Here is a 15,989-nt window from a genome sequence, read left to right as displayed (position 1 = left end):
TCATACAATAACTTCTGTAAAGTCAGCATTGGATGTTCTCAAACACCAGATACTCTTAACCTCTGACCATTTTTTCCTTTATTGAAAAATAACATTGCTCCAGCTGTATTCATGCTGAGTGCGTTGGATTTCATGAGGGTTCTGTAGTTTATGTGGTGGGAGATAAATGGGTGGACATTGGAAAATGTACTCAGCAGACTGACACATTTTGCTTGAATGTCTTCATTTCTTCTAACTGGTCCATGACCTTCTCCCCCTCACTTTTGCTCAAAAGCAGGTATGATAGGATCCCATGGCAAATGTTTTCTAGAGCAGAGGCAATCTGTTCAGTGTTTTGGGGTGTTGCTCCATCTTTTCCATGGTATTATTTTTTCACATGGCCAGTAGTGTTATAAAGCTGGTCTAGAAGCACCCCCTGTGCACCTTGCTGTCCTCTGTCTACTGGGGGCACCTTGCCGCCCTCTGCCTGCCGTGGCTCCTTATGCGCCTTGCAGCCCTCTGCCTGCCGGGGCTCCTTATGCGCCTTGCTGTCCTCTGCCTGCATGTTCTACCAGTCAGTGTATTAGAAAAGAGGTTGATAATGAGTAGCCCAGCAAAATGGGTGGTTTCTAGGCAGCTTCTATTCCACAAAGCATTCAGACTCCAGGCTTGCAGAGAAGTGCAATTCCAGCCCCAATCCTGGAAAGTAAGAGCTGGCTGCAGGTTAAAATGGAAAAGATGCTGTTTTTCACAGCCGTAAATTGCAAATCTTGCGGAGCACTGATCTACCGTATATTTATAGCAGTATTAAGTGAGTCAATTGCTTTAAAAAGAAACACAGCTGATGCCCGGACTGTCTTAGTTTTTGTCGGTCAATGTAGTGGATTCCTAAATCTTTCCTACCAGAAAACTGGTAAGGATTCTCCGCTCAGCAATGCTGGCTGCTGCCACTAACTGGACTCTATTGAGCATCTTTGAATCCGGGTATTTGGCTGCTGTTTCTGGTTCACAAGTCCAGCCAAGCCTCTGACTGTCCATGCCATACCCGTACTATGCCTGCAGTTAACTTTCTGGCATCAGTCATTTACCCAGACTACCACTCTCCCTTCCATCTTGATACAAAATATATATATAATTTTTTTTATTATTATTTTTTATTTTTTTTTTTTTTTTTATCAAATATCTATTGGAAACGCCTTTAGGTATTAGTGGCTTTGTTGGGTATGATGATTGTACAGCTGCTGATCTTTTCCCTAATCTACTAGTGTATTGCCAGCTGTACTTTAAGCCCCATATACACGCTCAACAGTGGTCTTTTATGCTGCACAATTATAAAACCACTTTTGTTGTGAAACGAGCTGAACAACCAAAAAAAAGTTGCTTGCTATTGTTCACACAACTGATAAGATTCCAATCCGTTGCGGATTGATGTCTTATCAATCTTCTGAGTTGTGTGAACAATAGCAAGCTAGATGTGTATTAAAAAACCCTTAAAAATGCTTGAGAAAATATTTACCTTATGATTCTACCAATCTGTTTGGTAAAGGTTACATTCCAGAGTGCCAGAAGAGTCCCAGTACACCTTTTAAATAGCTTTTGGCAGATTCAACATCCACACACTGAAAATTAAAAGTGTGTGTGTGTGAGATCAGCATGATGCTGCCTCGCCACCTGTAGCTTGATGGATGGCAGCATCCATGGCATGGTTGAGTACATCGAAGTAGTCAGGACTGGTACGTTTTTGAGGTTTTCTGTATTTGTTGTAAAGGACGCTGGCTCAAAAGAAGAAAAAAATCTTGATGGCCACTTGATTGGAAAAACTGGTTCCTGAATGCCATATTAATTTGTCCACCCTTATGATTGTGATGGCCTGCTTGAAACAGTAAAATTCCAAGATGGGACTTCTGATATGGTATGCATTGCATGTTAAAATAGTGTCTCCCTGCTTCGCAATATCGTGTACCAGCCTCTAACCTTGGAGATTATGCACGTACATCTGCTTGGTTCAGATGTCTCTTGTCTTAATTCTGGCCTTCCGTTGTCTATAGGTCCCATGAGAATTTTATATACTGAGGCCTATGAAGGGCACGATTTGCCAGAAACGAACATGTCGTTGCCTATAATACTATTCCTTATCGTCAAGCCAGATTATTGTAAATAGTCTTTCCAATGAAGGTGTTCTTTACACCTGTTGTTTGAGGAGTGAACTCTAGAAGAGAAATTTGAATCTTACTGAAGCACTATTTTTGATACTTTTTTCTGTCAAAGTTGAAACAAAGTTTGCATTAGAAGTGTGCCGTGGTATCATTAAAATATATTTTTGGTCCTTCTACAATACATAAGTGTTATGAATGGGCGTGGTGGATCACACGTTTAAGGACTGTGTTTTTTTGCCTTTTTCCTGGAAAAAAAGCAAAAAAAAGTACCATTATACCAAAAAAGCTGTGTCATGGCCTGCTTTAACCACTTCGCATCCAGACCTTGTTTTCCCCTTATTGACCAGAGCAGTTTTGACGCTTTTGCGGTGTCCCTGTTAAATCACCAATAACTTCACCTGTACTCGTGCCACTTAAATGATCTATATATCGTTTTTTTCAAGACAAACTAAGCTTTCATTGGGGGGTATTTGGTCCCAAATAAAATGTTCCCCTCTATGCATTTTAATGGGAAAAAGGGGGGAAAAATAAAAAAATTCATTATTTCTCAATTTTGATCAATTTCTGTTTAAAAATAAAAATTGCGATTGACATAAAAACGGTGCCACCAGTTAAAGTCGCCCCAGTATAGATATCCAGAAGTGTCCCCAGTATCAACCCCCCCCCATACAGCCAGATGTGTCCCTAATATCAGCCCCCCCCAGCATAGCCAGATGAGTCCCCTGTGTTTGCCACCCCTAGAATAGATTGACAGATGCACCCCCAGGAATAGTGCCCCTCTTTATAGCCAGATGTTTCCCCGGGATCAGGATTACCCCATTATAGCCAGATGTACCCCCAGGATTAGTGCTGCCCCCCATTATAGCCAAATGTGCCCCCAGTATTACATTATGGGCCCCCCCAGGTGCCCAGATGTGCAAAATTTGTAACCCCCCTCCCCTTTGTTAATAATATGTCCCCCAGTAACTTTTTATACCCCCCATTGCATTTCCCCCCCTCCCCCCAAGAATCCATAGCCAGATCCCCCCTCCCCCCCCCCCCCCCCCCCCCCAGGCAGCCCCCTCCGTGCAGAAATAGTTAATAAAAATGCACAAGCAAGCAGCCACACTCACCTACCTCGGTCCTGCGACGATCCTGAAGCCTGATCCTCCGATCACCGCTCTGCAGCCAGCCGCATATTGCCGGTAACCCGGGTCCCGGCTTGATGACGTCATCAAGCCGGGACCCGGGTTTCCGGCAATATGCGGCTGACTTCAGAGCGGTGATCGGAGGATCAGGCTTCAGGCTCGTCGCAGGACCGAGGTAGGTGAGTGTGGCTGCTTGCTTGTGCATTTTATTAACTATTTCTGCGCCGAGAGGGACAAATGAAGGATCGCTGCAGTTCACTACTGCAGCGATCATTCATGGGAGGAGGGTATACTAATTGGCCAAAAGGGAACATGTTCCCTTCCACCAATTAGTAATGCAGCTGACAGTGCCGGAGGGTGCGCTCTGCAGCGCACCCGACCGTGCACAGCAGGGCTGCAAGAAGGTCAGTATATCTACGTGGCTGTGGCTTGGAGGGTGCCACAGCTGACGTAGATATACTGTAGCAGTGGGGAAAGTGGTTAAACAGTAAAATTCCAAGATGGGACTTCTGATATGGTCTACATTGCATGTCAAATTAGTGGCATCTATAATGCACTAATACATTCTGCACCGACACCACTTTGACCTTGCTTACACCATGCACAAACCCCAGTTGCAGAAGTTGTAATGAATGTTAATAAATGGTAATCTGGGTGGGAATCGGTGTGTGGGTGCACTTACTCAGGATGCTGCCAGGTGTGACTTCCCACACTGCACATGACTATGGCCCGCTAGTTTATTTATAAACCAGCTCACTAAAGGCTTTCCTTGTGTTCTGGAGAGAGCTGGTGCTTGCGGTAAGCGTGCAAATCGCTTCTAATGCTCTGCCTTAATACTGCCTTGGACCAGTACTTTTCCTAAAATGTTTGTATTGGCCTTCTGTTAGCGAAATATGGATGATACAGCAGTACAAGGGGGTGTTGCTGGTAACGTCCAGCTGACATATCACTTTATTAAATACTCCAGCAGCCAAAGCACACATCCCGTTTTTCGAGTGCTTTTATTATTCCAATGCTCTGAAAATAATCTGTCTGGTGGTTTTTAATGTATTCTTCTTAGGCTTTACCCGGGGAATTGAAATTTTCTAAATCCTTCAGAACACATAGCGTTTCAGGTTACTGGCCCAGGAGAGACGCTTTTCCCAAAGAGTCAGGTTTCTTTGAACAGTGTCATTTTTGTATCGGACAATTAATGTTATAATTACCCTGGGAGTTGATTAGACCAAAGAAAGCCATTTCTATAATAAAAGTGGTTTGTCCAAGTTGAGGGAAGAAGGTTAACACTGTTCACTTGGAAAACTTGGTTGGTTCTCCACAGTCGTACAAGGACAGGATCAGGTTTTCATTGATTCACTTGTGCTAGAATCACATATCACATGAACAATGCCTAACAAGTATATTCTATTCATGTCGACAAATTGCTCTTGAGTTTTTTTTTTTTTCGTTTTTTTTCCTCCCCCTTAAACTCCAGTTATTAGCTGATAGATTGTTTAATCCTTGTCATTCAGGTTTGTGTAATCCTATCTGCTGAGAATAAATCATCTTATACACCGTGTAAAGCACTTCTTGAAACTTAATTGCATTAAACATTTGTCATGTTTTTGTTTTGTTCCTCCATTTCCAAATCCAAATTCCTCCAACATAGCCTTCATTTAGAAAACTATCCCCTTAAAGCGCACCTGAACTCACTTTCCTCTCTGCTCTAAAAGATAAGTAACAGCATAATCTTTAAATAAAAACATTTTTGTTATAGATGCAATAAATCTGTAGTGTCTACTTCCTGCTTTTATGGAAGCAGACATAAAGTAAACATCCCGTATTTACAAATTAGCTGCTCTGCTGAGGCAGCCAGCTGAGAGATCAAATCACAGATGAGCTGGAATTAGGCTAAAATCTATCTTATAATTTTTTTTCTTCCTTTCCCTACACCTTATTTAACCATTTTTTGTGTACCATACACTTACCGCCAACCAGACCAACATAATCCCCCTTCTGATGCCAATCTCTAACCTGAGGAATGGCAGTAGGAAAATTGTACATATGGTGACCACTCGAAGGTCAGTAAAGCACTTTAATATGGATATAGAGTCTCGATATGGATATACTTTACTACATAGCATTTACAGTCTTGAAGGTGCTAAAACTGTTTATTTTCAATTTGCGTATGCCAATATAAAATGGCTCTGTGTAAAGCCAATGAACCAATATATCTAAGCATTACATGTTTAAAGCTCTTCAATGTTGAGCTGCTTTTTATAGTGGTAAATGAAATCCTATCGTTGGATCCTAAAATTTGCTGGTTGGCTTCAGAATTTGACTACCCAACGCTTAAAGCGTACAGGTTTTTTTCCATGCCTTGTTGTGAAATATTGTTGGGAATCAATGGTGGGTCAGGTTTATAAATACTTTATAATTTAATTTATATTACTCTTGAGAAAGGTTTGCAGTTTTTTTCTGAATTTCTTCTTCCCTGACGGTAGACAGATCATGCTGTGCTGGATATGGTTAGTGCGTTCTAAGAAGATTTACAGAGACAACTGTGTCATCTGATAATTGGGAACATGGTATTGTGTAGCATGTCACACATTTTTCTTGACCATATGCTGCAAAAGATGTTGTACAGTGTGATGACATTTACTCTGAATTATTCCCCTTTAGGAAAAGCAACCATGTTCTCCAAGCCTGTATAACCTCGAGCCAGTGTCTATTAGAATTGTTCTTGTGTACATATTGACCTTCTGCTCCTTTATTTTTTTTTTATTTTTTATTTTTTTTACTCCTTTCCCTTGATTTGTTTACCTACTTTGAGCATTGTGGCCAGTTTTCAAGACTGATGTTCATGGGGTGCAGACTACTAGACTTGAAATATTTCTACTCTGCACATCTTAGATGAAAGCAAGTAATGAAATGGGTGCAAGTGTCACTTGATTTAATTGGGCTGTTGGAGCTGGTTCAGGATTGGACTGAGGACTGATCAGCCTGTAATTACAGTGCTAAAAATGAATCATAGCACTTTATCACTAGTACAAAGCGTGTGTTGGAAAAATGTTTATCTGACTGTCATCTTCATCATGCAAAAGGAAAGTCATTTGCTTGTTCTACAGTACAAAGTAAAATGAAGATTGTGTGGAGAACCCAGCAGTGTGACATTGAGGGATGATGGACATACTTTTTGCTGGTATTGGCCCTGTGTGATTGGACACTGGATTGTAAGCTCTTATGAGAACAAAGCTAGACATAAATCGTTCTATGAACATAAAACACTGCAAAGTATGCTAGTGCTATATAAATACAGGAAACAATAACAATTATTGCCTGTTTCCTTTGAGAACAATGAGCTGCGGTTATACATAGCCATAGTAAGGATCCTGCTGAGTTAGATACTAGCTTTCTCATATATGAATATAAATTTAGGTGCTTAGTTAGTCTGCTGGCAACCAGTGATGCGCAAAATCTTTTATAATATGCAGATTAGCTTCACCTAGGCAGAAACTGAGATAAGGAAACCACTGATTACCACATTTAATTAAATGAATCCTCTGCTAGAAGCTTGGATTTTTATAAAGCCAACTTGTTGCTTTTGGATGAAGTATTGAAATATTAGAAATTTTTGTTGGATCACAACTGGCAACCTTTTAGTGGATTTGCTATCTCCCAGATGTGGCCACAGACCGGGTGTGGACTAAAGAATTTGAAATTCAGGACCCATTCTGTCCAGTTTAAGATTCTGTTCCACTTAAAAGAAAAACAAAGCCCCATACACATGGGTGGTTCAGGTCTCCTTTTAATGAGGTCAGAGAATGTTCACTGTACAGACTATAGCCTAGCACCATGTACTTCTTAAGGCGCGTACACACGCACTACGGCCGCCAACGATGGGTCCGTCAGACCCTCCCGCTGGGCGGAATTTCATCCGACAGTAGCGCATGTACGCACTGAGCGGATCGGTCAGAAACAGCCTTATCAATCCGCCGACAGCGCGTACACTTGTGCTACTGTTGGCTGGACGTCTGTCCGGCGGACCCATCGTTGCCAGCGGTAGTGTGTGTACGCACCTTTAGTGTAGAAGGGATAACTGAGAGGGTGACCGAGTGGGCTGTGTCAGGGTGTGGACAAGGACAATGAGCTTGTTTTTCACGAGAGATAACAGTACAAGCGGTAGACTCGTGCCCAAGGCTGTGTTGCATGATTGTCTTATTTTGATTTAAGTATTTATATAGCGCCAACATTGTACTAATTGGTGTAAGACCCTAATTAATAGGTACAAATATTGTATACTGTACTATCTGGTTTAACCATTCTTATCACCAGATTGATTTTTAATTTCCCAGTGTTCATTTTTCAGTGAAGTATTATTTATTACATTGAACCAGTCTGGTGCTGCTTTTGGGTACTTTTGCTTAGTTTTTGCTGATCTAATTGTGCAGGTGTACACACCTATAGGATATTATCATGGCTGGCCAAAAGTCCAGGCTCCAGGTAGCCAAAGCTTCTTGTGCTTGACTTTTGAGCATTTTTCTAATTGTTAAGCTCCAAAACTTGCCTGAAGGTGGATTGGGGAACCTCACAGCAATGCCTCTCGAACTATGTTCTCCGATCAAATTCTGGCACCCAACGGCACATGACAGCTGGTATGTAAAGACAGGGGACCGTGGGAGTCGAATCTTCAAGATCTGATCCGTTGTGACTGTTATCGACATGCGTTGCCAAACCTCATTTGTGTAATTGTGCGCTTGTACCCACATTGAGGTCCTGGAAACAATCGTTCGTCACTCAAATTGCTAGTCGAAAATCATGTAAATTGCCTAGTGGGTACGGGTGATTAGTGTAGCTGGCATCTATATTCCATATAATTGTGTCCACCCTTCATCTAGCTATTTGAAGTGTATATGAATCCTATTTGTTCATTGGAATTTTACCTTCATGTCCATTTTGACTGATTTTTAGTTTTGTATACATGTTATAGACCCTGAACAGTATGCAGTGTTCTCCCCAGAATTTTTTTTTCCAGTTGGGTGGTATGAAAAAGTAGCCGGGTGGGGCGAGATGAGAGAATGCAGGGCTGTCGCTTCTCTGCTGACAGCATAGGAGGAGGTGAGCAGATAACAGCCGGGTGGTCACCAAAAATAGCCGGGCGGAGCACCCGGCTAGAAGAGTATGTATACATTGAAAATGCATTTATTTTGCACGTATGTATACATATTATAGGCCTTGAACAGTATGTATACATTGAAGATGCATTTATTTTGCAAGTACCAGACAAACCATTCCTGTTTTGTTTTCATCTCCTTGTATGCTGCATATCTGAAAATTATGAACACAAGTGATTCTTTGATAGTCTTGAACAGCAGAGTGAGGCTTTTTGAATTTGCCCCATAGTCAAGGCTGAGAAATGTGCTTGTCTTTGTATTGATGAACCTTTGCCCTAACCAACTGAATCTCCACGCTGAACAGCCTGTACAGTTATCTTCCAGACATCTTATTTGGGGGGGGGGGGGGGGGGGGAGATCCTTTAGCAGATACGTTCACATTGACAGTTTTTCTTATGAACTTTTAACTCTTACCAACCATCAAGTATATAGTGAACCATAGCAGGCTTACAAACTCCCCAGGCTGGGTTATCTTGTAATCTCAGAATGCTCTACCTGCTCCTACTTTCCTCCATTAGCAGTGAACATGCATGCTTGGCTCAGCATAGTTTGCATGTTTACAGCTCGGTTGGCTGTTTTTCACCTGCTTGGGCATTTTATCATTTTTGGATATCTGTATCATGCTTGTGCATATTTGGATTTTGTAGATAGTATTTTTTTTCCTGTACAAAGAAATGAGCCTACTTTAATTTCAAGGCAGATTAATCAGCCTTGCGTATAAGTACAGGTATGTTCCAGTATTTTCACCATGCTGGTGACCAATCCATCTCTTCTACTGATTCGGCAACATTTGTGTCCCTGAATGTCAATTTACGCCCACTCAATTTTATGAAGAAGTAGTCTGGATAAAACTAAAAATTGTCTTTTTTTCCAATATGTGATTCTACTCTCCTATCTGACATAAATCTCAATGTTGATAAAGTTCCACAAATGTAGAGTGGCGTTGCGGCACACTATGGAGCTGCCTCAACTGGGCAGGATAAAGAGGTGAACAATGTGATTGGGTTCTGCTTAGGCTAGGATTAGGTTTACAGTGAGTGCACAGCTTCAGCGCATCAGTTGCCAGCCAGATGTCTCCTATGCAATGGCAATGCATCAGCTGCAGCACACAATACTGCTGCTTGCATTTTCAGCGCACAGCAGATACGTTGCCATTACTTTGAGAAAGGCATGGAATCTGCCTGGTAACTGATGTGCTGGCAAATTCCATTCACAGTAAACCTGTTTCAGATCTTTACCTCTAGGTACAACTGCAGTTGCCCTAGATTGTCAGGCAAGACAGCTTGTTCCATCTAGCATGAGTATGTGGCTCAAAGAGGAACCGTAGCGAAAATAACAATGTTTTTATTTTTTTACAATATGAAATTATGGATAATTTAGTCAGTTTGCCCATTTCCTCTCGCTAATTTAACGTTTTGAGATTCATCACCTCTTTAGTTTTGCCAGGTGATTTCTGCGGAATGCTTACTGTGAGTGTCATGCACTGAGGGAGGCTGCTTACTAGCAGTTGGGAAAAGCCATTATTTCCCACAATGCAACGAGATTCGTAGATGGCCAACTCAGGACCTTGGTAATGACATCACACTGTGGGAGGGATTTCACCACAATATTGGCCATACAGACACATACCATTCTCCCCCCCCCCCCCCCCCCCCCCCTGAATCTGAGAGAGAAGGTAAAAATTTCTCATGGGAAAGGGGTGATGCACTACTGATTGGGGTGAAGCTCAATCCCTGGTTAGTTTTTTTTTTTTTTTTTCCCCTTCTCTCTCTTCTCTTCCCCCCCCTTCAACCATATCCTCTCACCAATAATTACAGAACCCACACCCAATCTTCAGCACAAGGGATAAATAAATACATTTGGTAGACTGCATAGAATTCAATGAGGACTCTGCTTGATTTGCCTTGTTTTTCTTTCCAGGCGACCACCTGAAAGTCTGCTCACAGGGGTACACGTGCTGCTCCCAAGCCATGGAGGAGAAGTACAATCAACAAAGCAAACATGATTTCAAGGCCGCTGTCACTGAACCATGTAGCAGTATGCAAAATATTTTTGCTTCCAGATACAACAAATTTGATGGTAAGTAATATCTATAATTCTTTAATTTCATATTCTTTTCTGTGGTTTTATGGTCTTCTGCTTAAAAAGCTTGTAATTTTTGTAAATCTATTTTCTTTTTCTTTTGGATGCCTAAATGTCAAGGCTTAAGTGAATCAAATGTGCTGATGCTTTTTTCCCTTTATTGCAACGATGTGATTTCGGAGCTGACGTTCTTTCTGAGCAGCAAGCTGATATGAGAAACATCTGTTGTACCCTTGTTTCGCTTGCTTCAAAGGATGCCTCTTGGCTGAAGAACTTGTGCCATCTTCTGCTCCCAAAATAGGAAATCTTTAAATTATTCTTTAAGAGTTTGGGGTTAAGATGATTATTTTTAATCCTTGTAATCGCTAAGGTCTTGTATAACAAATTCTGACATGATTTAATGGGCCAGTAAACCCAAAATCGAAGTGGATGGTTATAAAGCTAAAATGTCTGGGGATCACATTTATAGCTGTACATGCAGAAAGGTACAGGAACCTGGGAGTGAAGGCTTGGTTTTGTAGGGATTTTTTTTCCCTACGCACAGCTTCCTTCCTGCTTGGTCAGTGAATGAAAAGAATGGCAGACACTACGGCCCTTATTCAATTCGCTTTTTTATCCTCCGTTTCCTTTTAGGTTATATTTTTACTCCTTAGCAATAAAATGCCTTTTAAAGTGTACCAGAGCTGAAACCTTAAAAAGATTATACATACCTGGGGCTTCCTCCAGTCCCAATCACTTCCACGCCGCTTTCCTCCACTCCGCGCAGCTTCGGCAACCAGGTCCCGTCACGGACGAGTCAGCCAGTCTACTGTAAGAAGTGTGCTGTTTGCGTATCTCTCCAGCAGCTGCTGGAGAGATATGTAGAGGGCGCACTTCTCCTACGTAACTGGCCGCGACTGACGTCTGTGACTGGACCCGGTTCCCAAAGCTGCGGGCAGCGGAGGACGGCGGCGCGGGAGCGAATGGGACTGGAGGAAGCCCCAGATATGTATAAACTCTTTTTAATGTTTCAGCTCTAAGCTACCAGCAAGCATGAAAATACTAATAATAATCAAAAAAATACTAATTTTTACAGTACTTATTCATCTACTTGTTGGTACTTTTTCATTTGAAAAGTTATTTTAAACAAAAGCTGAAAAAATTTAGGGAAAAGTACAAAAATTCAGTTAAGGTTTTAAAAAAAATCAGTATTACAAGAAATCTGCATAAAACTATTATTGTAAAAAGCATAAACAATGTATAGATGAAATAATGGGGTACCTATAATGCATCCCACAACCTCACACACTAATTGGTCGCATCCACCGCCGCACTGCTGTACTTTGGTTCACGTGGCTGGAGCCAGGCTATCCAAGCCCATTGTAAACCCAGGAAGTAAGATCAGCAGCCTGCCTCAGTCTCTCCTGTCTTGCCACTAGCTGGGGTGGACAGGATCAAGCGGCTCCCGCACTCCACTGCTCTGGACCGTGTTAGTAATGTCCTAACAGGCTGCAGATCTTTACAACTTGGGAATTCGAGAGCACAAGCCTTTCTGCTGTGGTATGTTCCAGATCGCTATTATTTAATGCATACTTATGCAGATTTATTTTATTAAACTATGAAAGTGACTATATGCATCGGCACTTTAGCCTGAAGCAATCGTTTAAAGGGAACCCGAGGTGAGTGGGACATGGAGGCTGCCCTATTTATTTCCTTTTAAACAATACCAGTTGCTTATACATGTATAAATATTAGAGCCAGAGAACGATGGCCAAAAAGCTGCAAGAAGCTCAAGTTCTCAGATAAGACTTCTCACGATCGCACCATGTATGCTTTAGTGCTGATCAGACATCTAAGATCCAATACCCTAAAATGATAGAGGCTTACCAGATGGCAAGAAGACCCCTATTGTAAGGTCTGCACGTATGGCCCAAATAAGAAATCTGGGAACTCCAATGGCCCACAAGCATCCTCACAGCTTCACTCCAAAACGTCGCCATAGATCAGTAAGCTTCTAAGTGTACACAGCTTTCAACTATAATGGTAGGTTTATTAATCCTGAAAAGCCAATAACAGATCATAAAAGCATAAAACACACTTACTTACGGGCCCTTGTGACAGGGATCAAGTAGTGAAAAATGGCTTGTGCTGACAATAAGGCACAGTGACCTCATCCACCTGCCGCTCACCTGACCGGTTACGCTATTGCATCATCAGGCGCTCGTCTCATCGTCCTTTTTCACTACCAGGTCCATGTCACAAGGGCCCATAAGTGTCTGTCTGTTTTATGCTTTTATGATCTGTTATTGGCTTTTAAGGATTAATAAACCGGCTATTATAGTTAAAACGATGTACAGTTAGAAGCTTTATTACTTCCCATACATGTGATTGCTGATCTATGGTGATGTTTTGAAGTGACGCTGTGAGGATGCTTGTGGAATATTGGAATTCCCTGATACCTATTTTGGTCATACACGTGCAGACCTTATAACTTGCCTTGCAGACCTATACCTTATCTGGGTCTTCTTGCCATCTGATAAGCCTTGTTTTAGGATCTTGGTTGCTTGGAAGCCCTGTTGAACTTCTGGCATCAGTAGTGTCTGAGTCACACGCTGAAACAAGCATGCAGCTAATCCAGTCAGACTTGAGTCACAGCACCTGATCTGCATGCTTGTTCAGGATCAATACTACAAGTATTCGGAACAGCCAGGGAACTTGCATTGTTTGAAAGAAAATGAATATGGCTGCCTCCATATCACTTTCTCCTTGGGTCTCCTTAACAACCAAGGGTCCTAACTAGGGTTGCAACGGTATGAAATTCCACGGTATAACAGCCAAAAAAAATACTACGGTATACGGTATTAAACAATTATTTGGACCCAGGGACCCCCTTACGTTAATGTACCCCCTCCCACCCACCCCAGTAGTAGGTGGCCGCAGCTTAGGTAGCCAGGGATAGGTGTAGCCAGGATTGGTGCCCGCAGCATAGAGCAAGGGATAGGTGTAGCCAGGATAGGTACCTGCAGCATAGGTAGCCAGGGATAGGTGTAGCCAGGATTGGTGCCCGCAGTATAGAGAGCCAGGGGAGATGCAGCAGCAGGGGGTACAAAACAAATACTCACTGGCAGCCGGGTGGTCCTGCACGCTGTAGTAGCTTCATTCTACTTCCTGTTCTTGCATCTCCTTGTAATAGTACCCAGGGGGCGCTTTTTCATGGAAATAGGACAATAACCGGAAGAAGAATGAAGCTAGTACAGCGTGCAGGACGACCCGGCTGCCAGCAAGTATTTGCTTATCCTCGCCGCTGTTCATTCGCCCGCCGCTAAGTCGCATCTCTGCTGCTACGTAGCCCCGCCCCCCGAAAACCAGTAAAACAATATTGTGCACAGTATGATTACCATGCACAATCAAACCGCGGTATATCGTCAAACCGGTATACCATGGCAACCCTAGTACTAACCTGATTTTATATTCCTACTTTTTTAAACCTATACCATTTTTATCTTTCCCATTGCAGTGCGACAGTGGATGTGATGAGTGTGAGGTTGTGAGCTGCATTATAGGTACCCGATGATATTATCCATTTTTTATGCTTTTAAGATATCGATAGCAATCATTCAATTGTTTGCAGATTTCTTGTAACTTTTGTGGAAAAAAAAAAATACTTTTTGACATGACTAATGTCTAAGGCAGACAACGCACGCAGGAGCTGTACTCTTGCACGCGTTGAATAGCCTGTGGCGTGTCGTCGGGAATCTGATGTGCGACGCAATCTACGGCGGTAGCTATTAATTGAACCCGATGGGAAATCGCCAGCTCCCGGCGTTTCAACACTCCCGGGTGCGTCGAACCACAACGCACCGAAACGCAGTGTCTGGTGTAAAAGGTAAAATGAAAGTCTATGGACTTTCATTTTACCTTGGTTAACGCAAAGAATTGCCTTTACGTTGAAACGCAGGAAAAGGTCTCTGGTGTGAAAGAAGCGCTGTTTTGGGAACTTTTTTAGAAAACTTTTAACTTGGGGAGTTTGGAAAAACTCTCATTCCAATTTAACTACTGAGCATTTCATTTGCGAAACGCTGTCAAATATATATTCAAATATATTTATTTTTCAATTTCTCTCACCTGGAATTACCATTTACATCCAAACTCAATATTAAAGTAGTCCATATACGGCTGCCATGGTCCAACGGAATGTAGTATTTTATTGTAGTCACGTATCCACTTAATCTTTTTCTTCCTCCACCTCCTCTGGATCTGAAGGTACATCGCTGCGTAATATGTTGGTGCTTTACAATACAATAATTTTTTTTTCTTTAGTGCTTTATCAATGGCCCATGTCTTCATTAAAGCCTCAGTCCAATATGAGAAATGTAATACTTGGCTGGTTTCTACCTTTATCCTCTAGCTCCTTGTTGCCAGTGGAGTGAGTTATTTAACCCACCCAGAGCAGATCACCTGACTATGCTCACTTCCTCTGTGCTTAGAGAGTCTGAAGCCAATTTCAAATGGCTTTTTACCTTTTATTTATGTGAGGCATGGTTGCCCCTGTTAAAACGCTGCTATCCAGTGGCAGAACGTTTGTTCTTTACCCCCCAAATCCCTTGGGGCACATTGCGGGGAGCGCTTCCGTGAGAGGCAGAGCTTTTGGCTGCAGCTCTGCCTCTACATGCATCTATCAGCGCGGATCACTGCCTCCGCCCTCCCTTAGTCTTCCTTCACTGAGGGGCGGGAGAGAGGCGTAGATACGCGCTTATAGACGCGCATGGAGGCAGAGCTGCAGCCAAAAGGTCTGCCACCCTGGGCAGCAAAATCCACAACCAAGAAAGTCGAGGATTTTGCACAGATTTGGGGATAAAAAATCCTCGTTCTGCCGCGGAATGGCTGCGTTTTTATGCCTAACCTAAAAGGTAAAAAGCCGTGTAAGTGGCTGCAAAGTCTTTTTAAAGGGATCCAAGCAGCATTTCTTTTCTGCAGTTTTTTTCCTGGTGTCTAATAACTGTAGGAGCTGCCACCCCCCCCCCCCCCCCCCTCCCATCCCATTCATCCAGGGCAAGGTGTGAATGTAATAGTGACTCTCTCTAAACTGTTTGCAGTACAGTGTCCTGTCTTATTGGTTATTTCTTGTACTTGTGAGTGATGTCACAATTTGCCACAAGATTGGTGGATGCAGGAGTGGGAGGAGTCAGGGGAAGGAAGTTGTCATTAAGCAGCAGCAGACCTGGAAGGAGGGTTGATGTGGTTATATCACACTGATCTCCACAAAGTTGTGTTTAATGACAAGACAAAAACAAATAACATTTATATTGTGCTCTTCTCCGGGCGAACTCAAAACTCTAGAGCTGCAGCCACCACTAGGACACACTCTATAGGCAGTAGCCGTGTTAGGGAGTCTTGTCCAAGGGCTCCTTTCTGAATAATAGATGCTGGCTTACTCAATAGGAAGATAGGCTTACTCAACTGGAAGAGCTGAGTTCTGAACTCTTGTGTGTCAGAGACAGCCTTGTAAAAGAGCA

The 15,989-nt window shown here is 42.5% G+C and overlaps 1 protein-coding gene across 1 annotated transcript in view; it reads left to right on the top strand.

Moving 5' to 3' along the window:
• GPC4 (glypican 4) overlaps positions 1–15,989 on the top strand; it is a 171,189-nt gene that overhangs the window by 69,381 nt on the left and 85,819 nt on the right. Inside the window, exon 2 of the mRNA XM_068250946.1 lies at positions 10,333–10,491. Coding sequence (XP_068107047.1) covers positions 10,333–10,491 — 159 coding nt within the window. The remainder of the gene's footprint in view (positions 1–10,332; positions 10,492–15,989) is intronic.

This window comes from Hyperolius riggenbachi, chromosome 8 (genome assembly GCF_040937935.1).
Source record: "Hyperolius riggenbachi isolate aHypRig1 chromosome 8, aHypRig1.pri, whole genome shotgun sequence".
Classification (NCBI taxonomy): Eukaryota; Metazoa; Chordata; class Amphibia; order Anura; family Hyperoliidae; genus Hyperolius; species Hyperolius riggenbachi.
The sequence above is the reverse complement of the archived record's forward strand: the minus strand, read 5'-3'. Positions and strand labels throughout refer to the sequence as shown.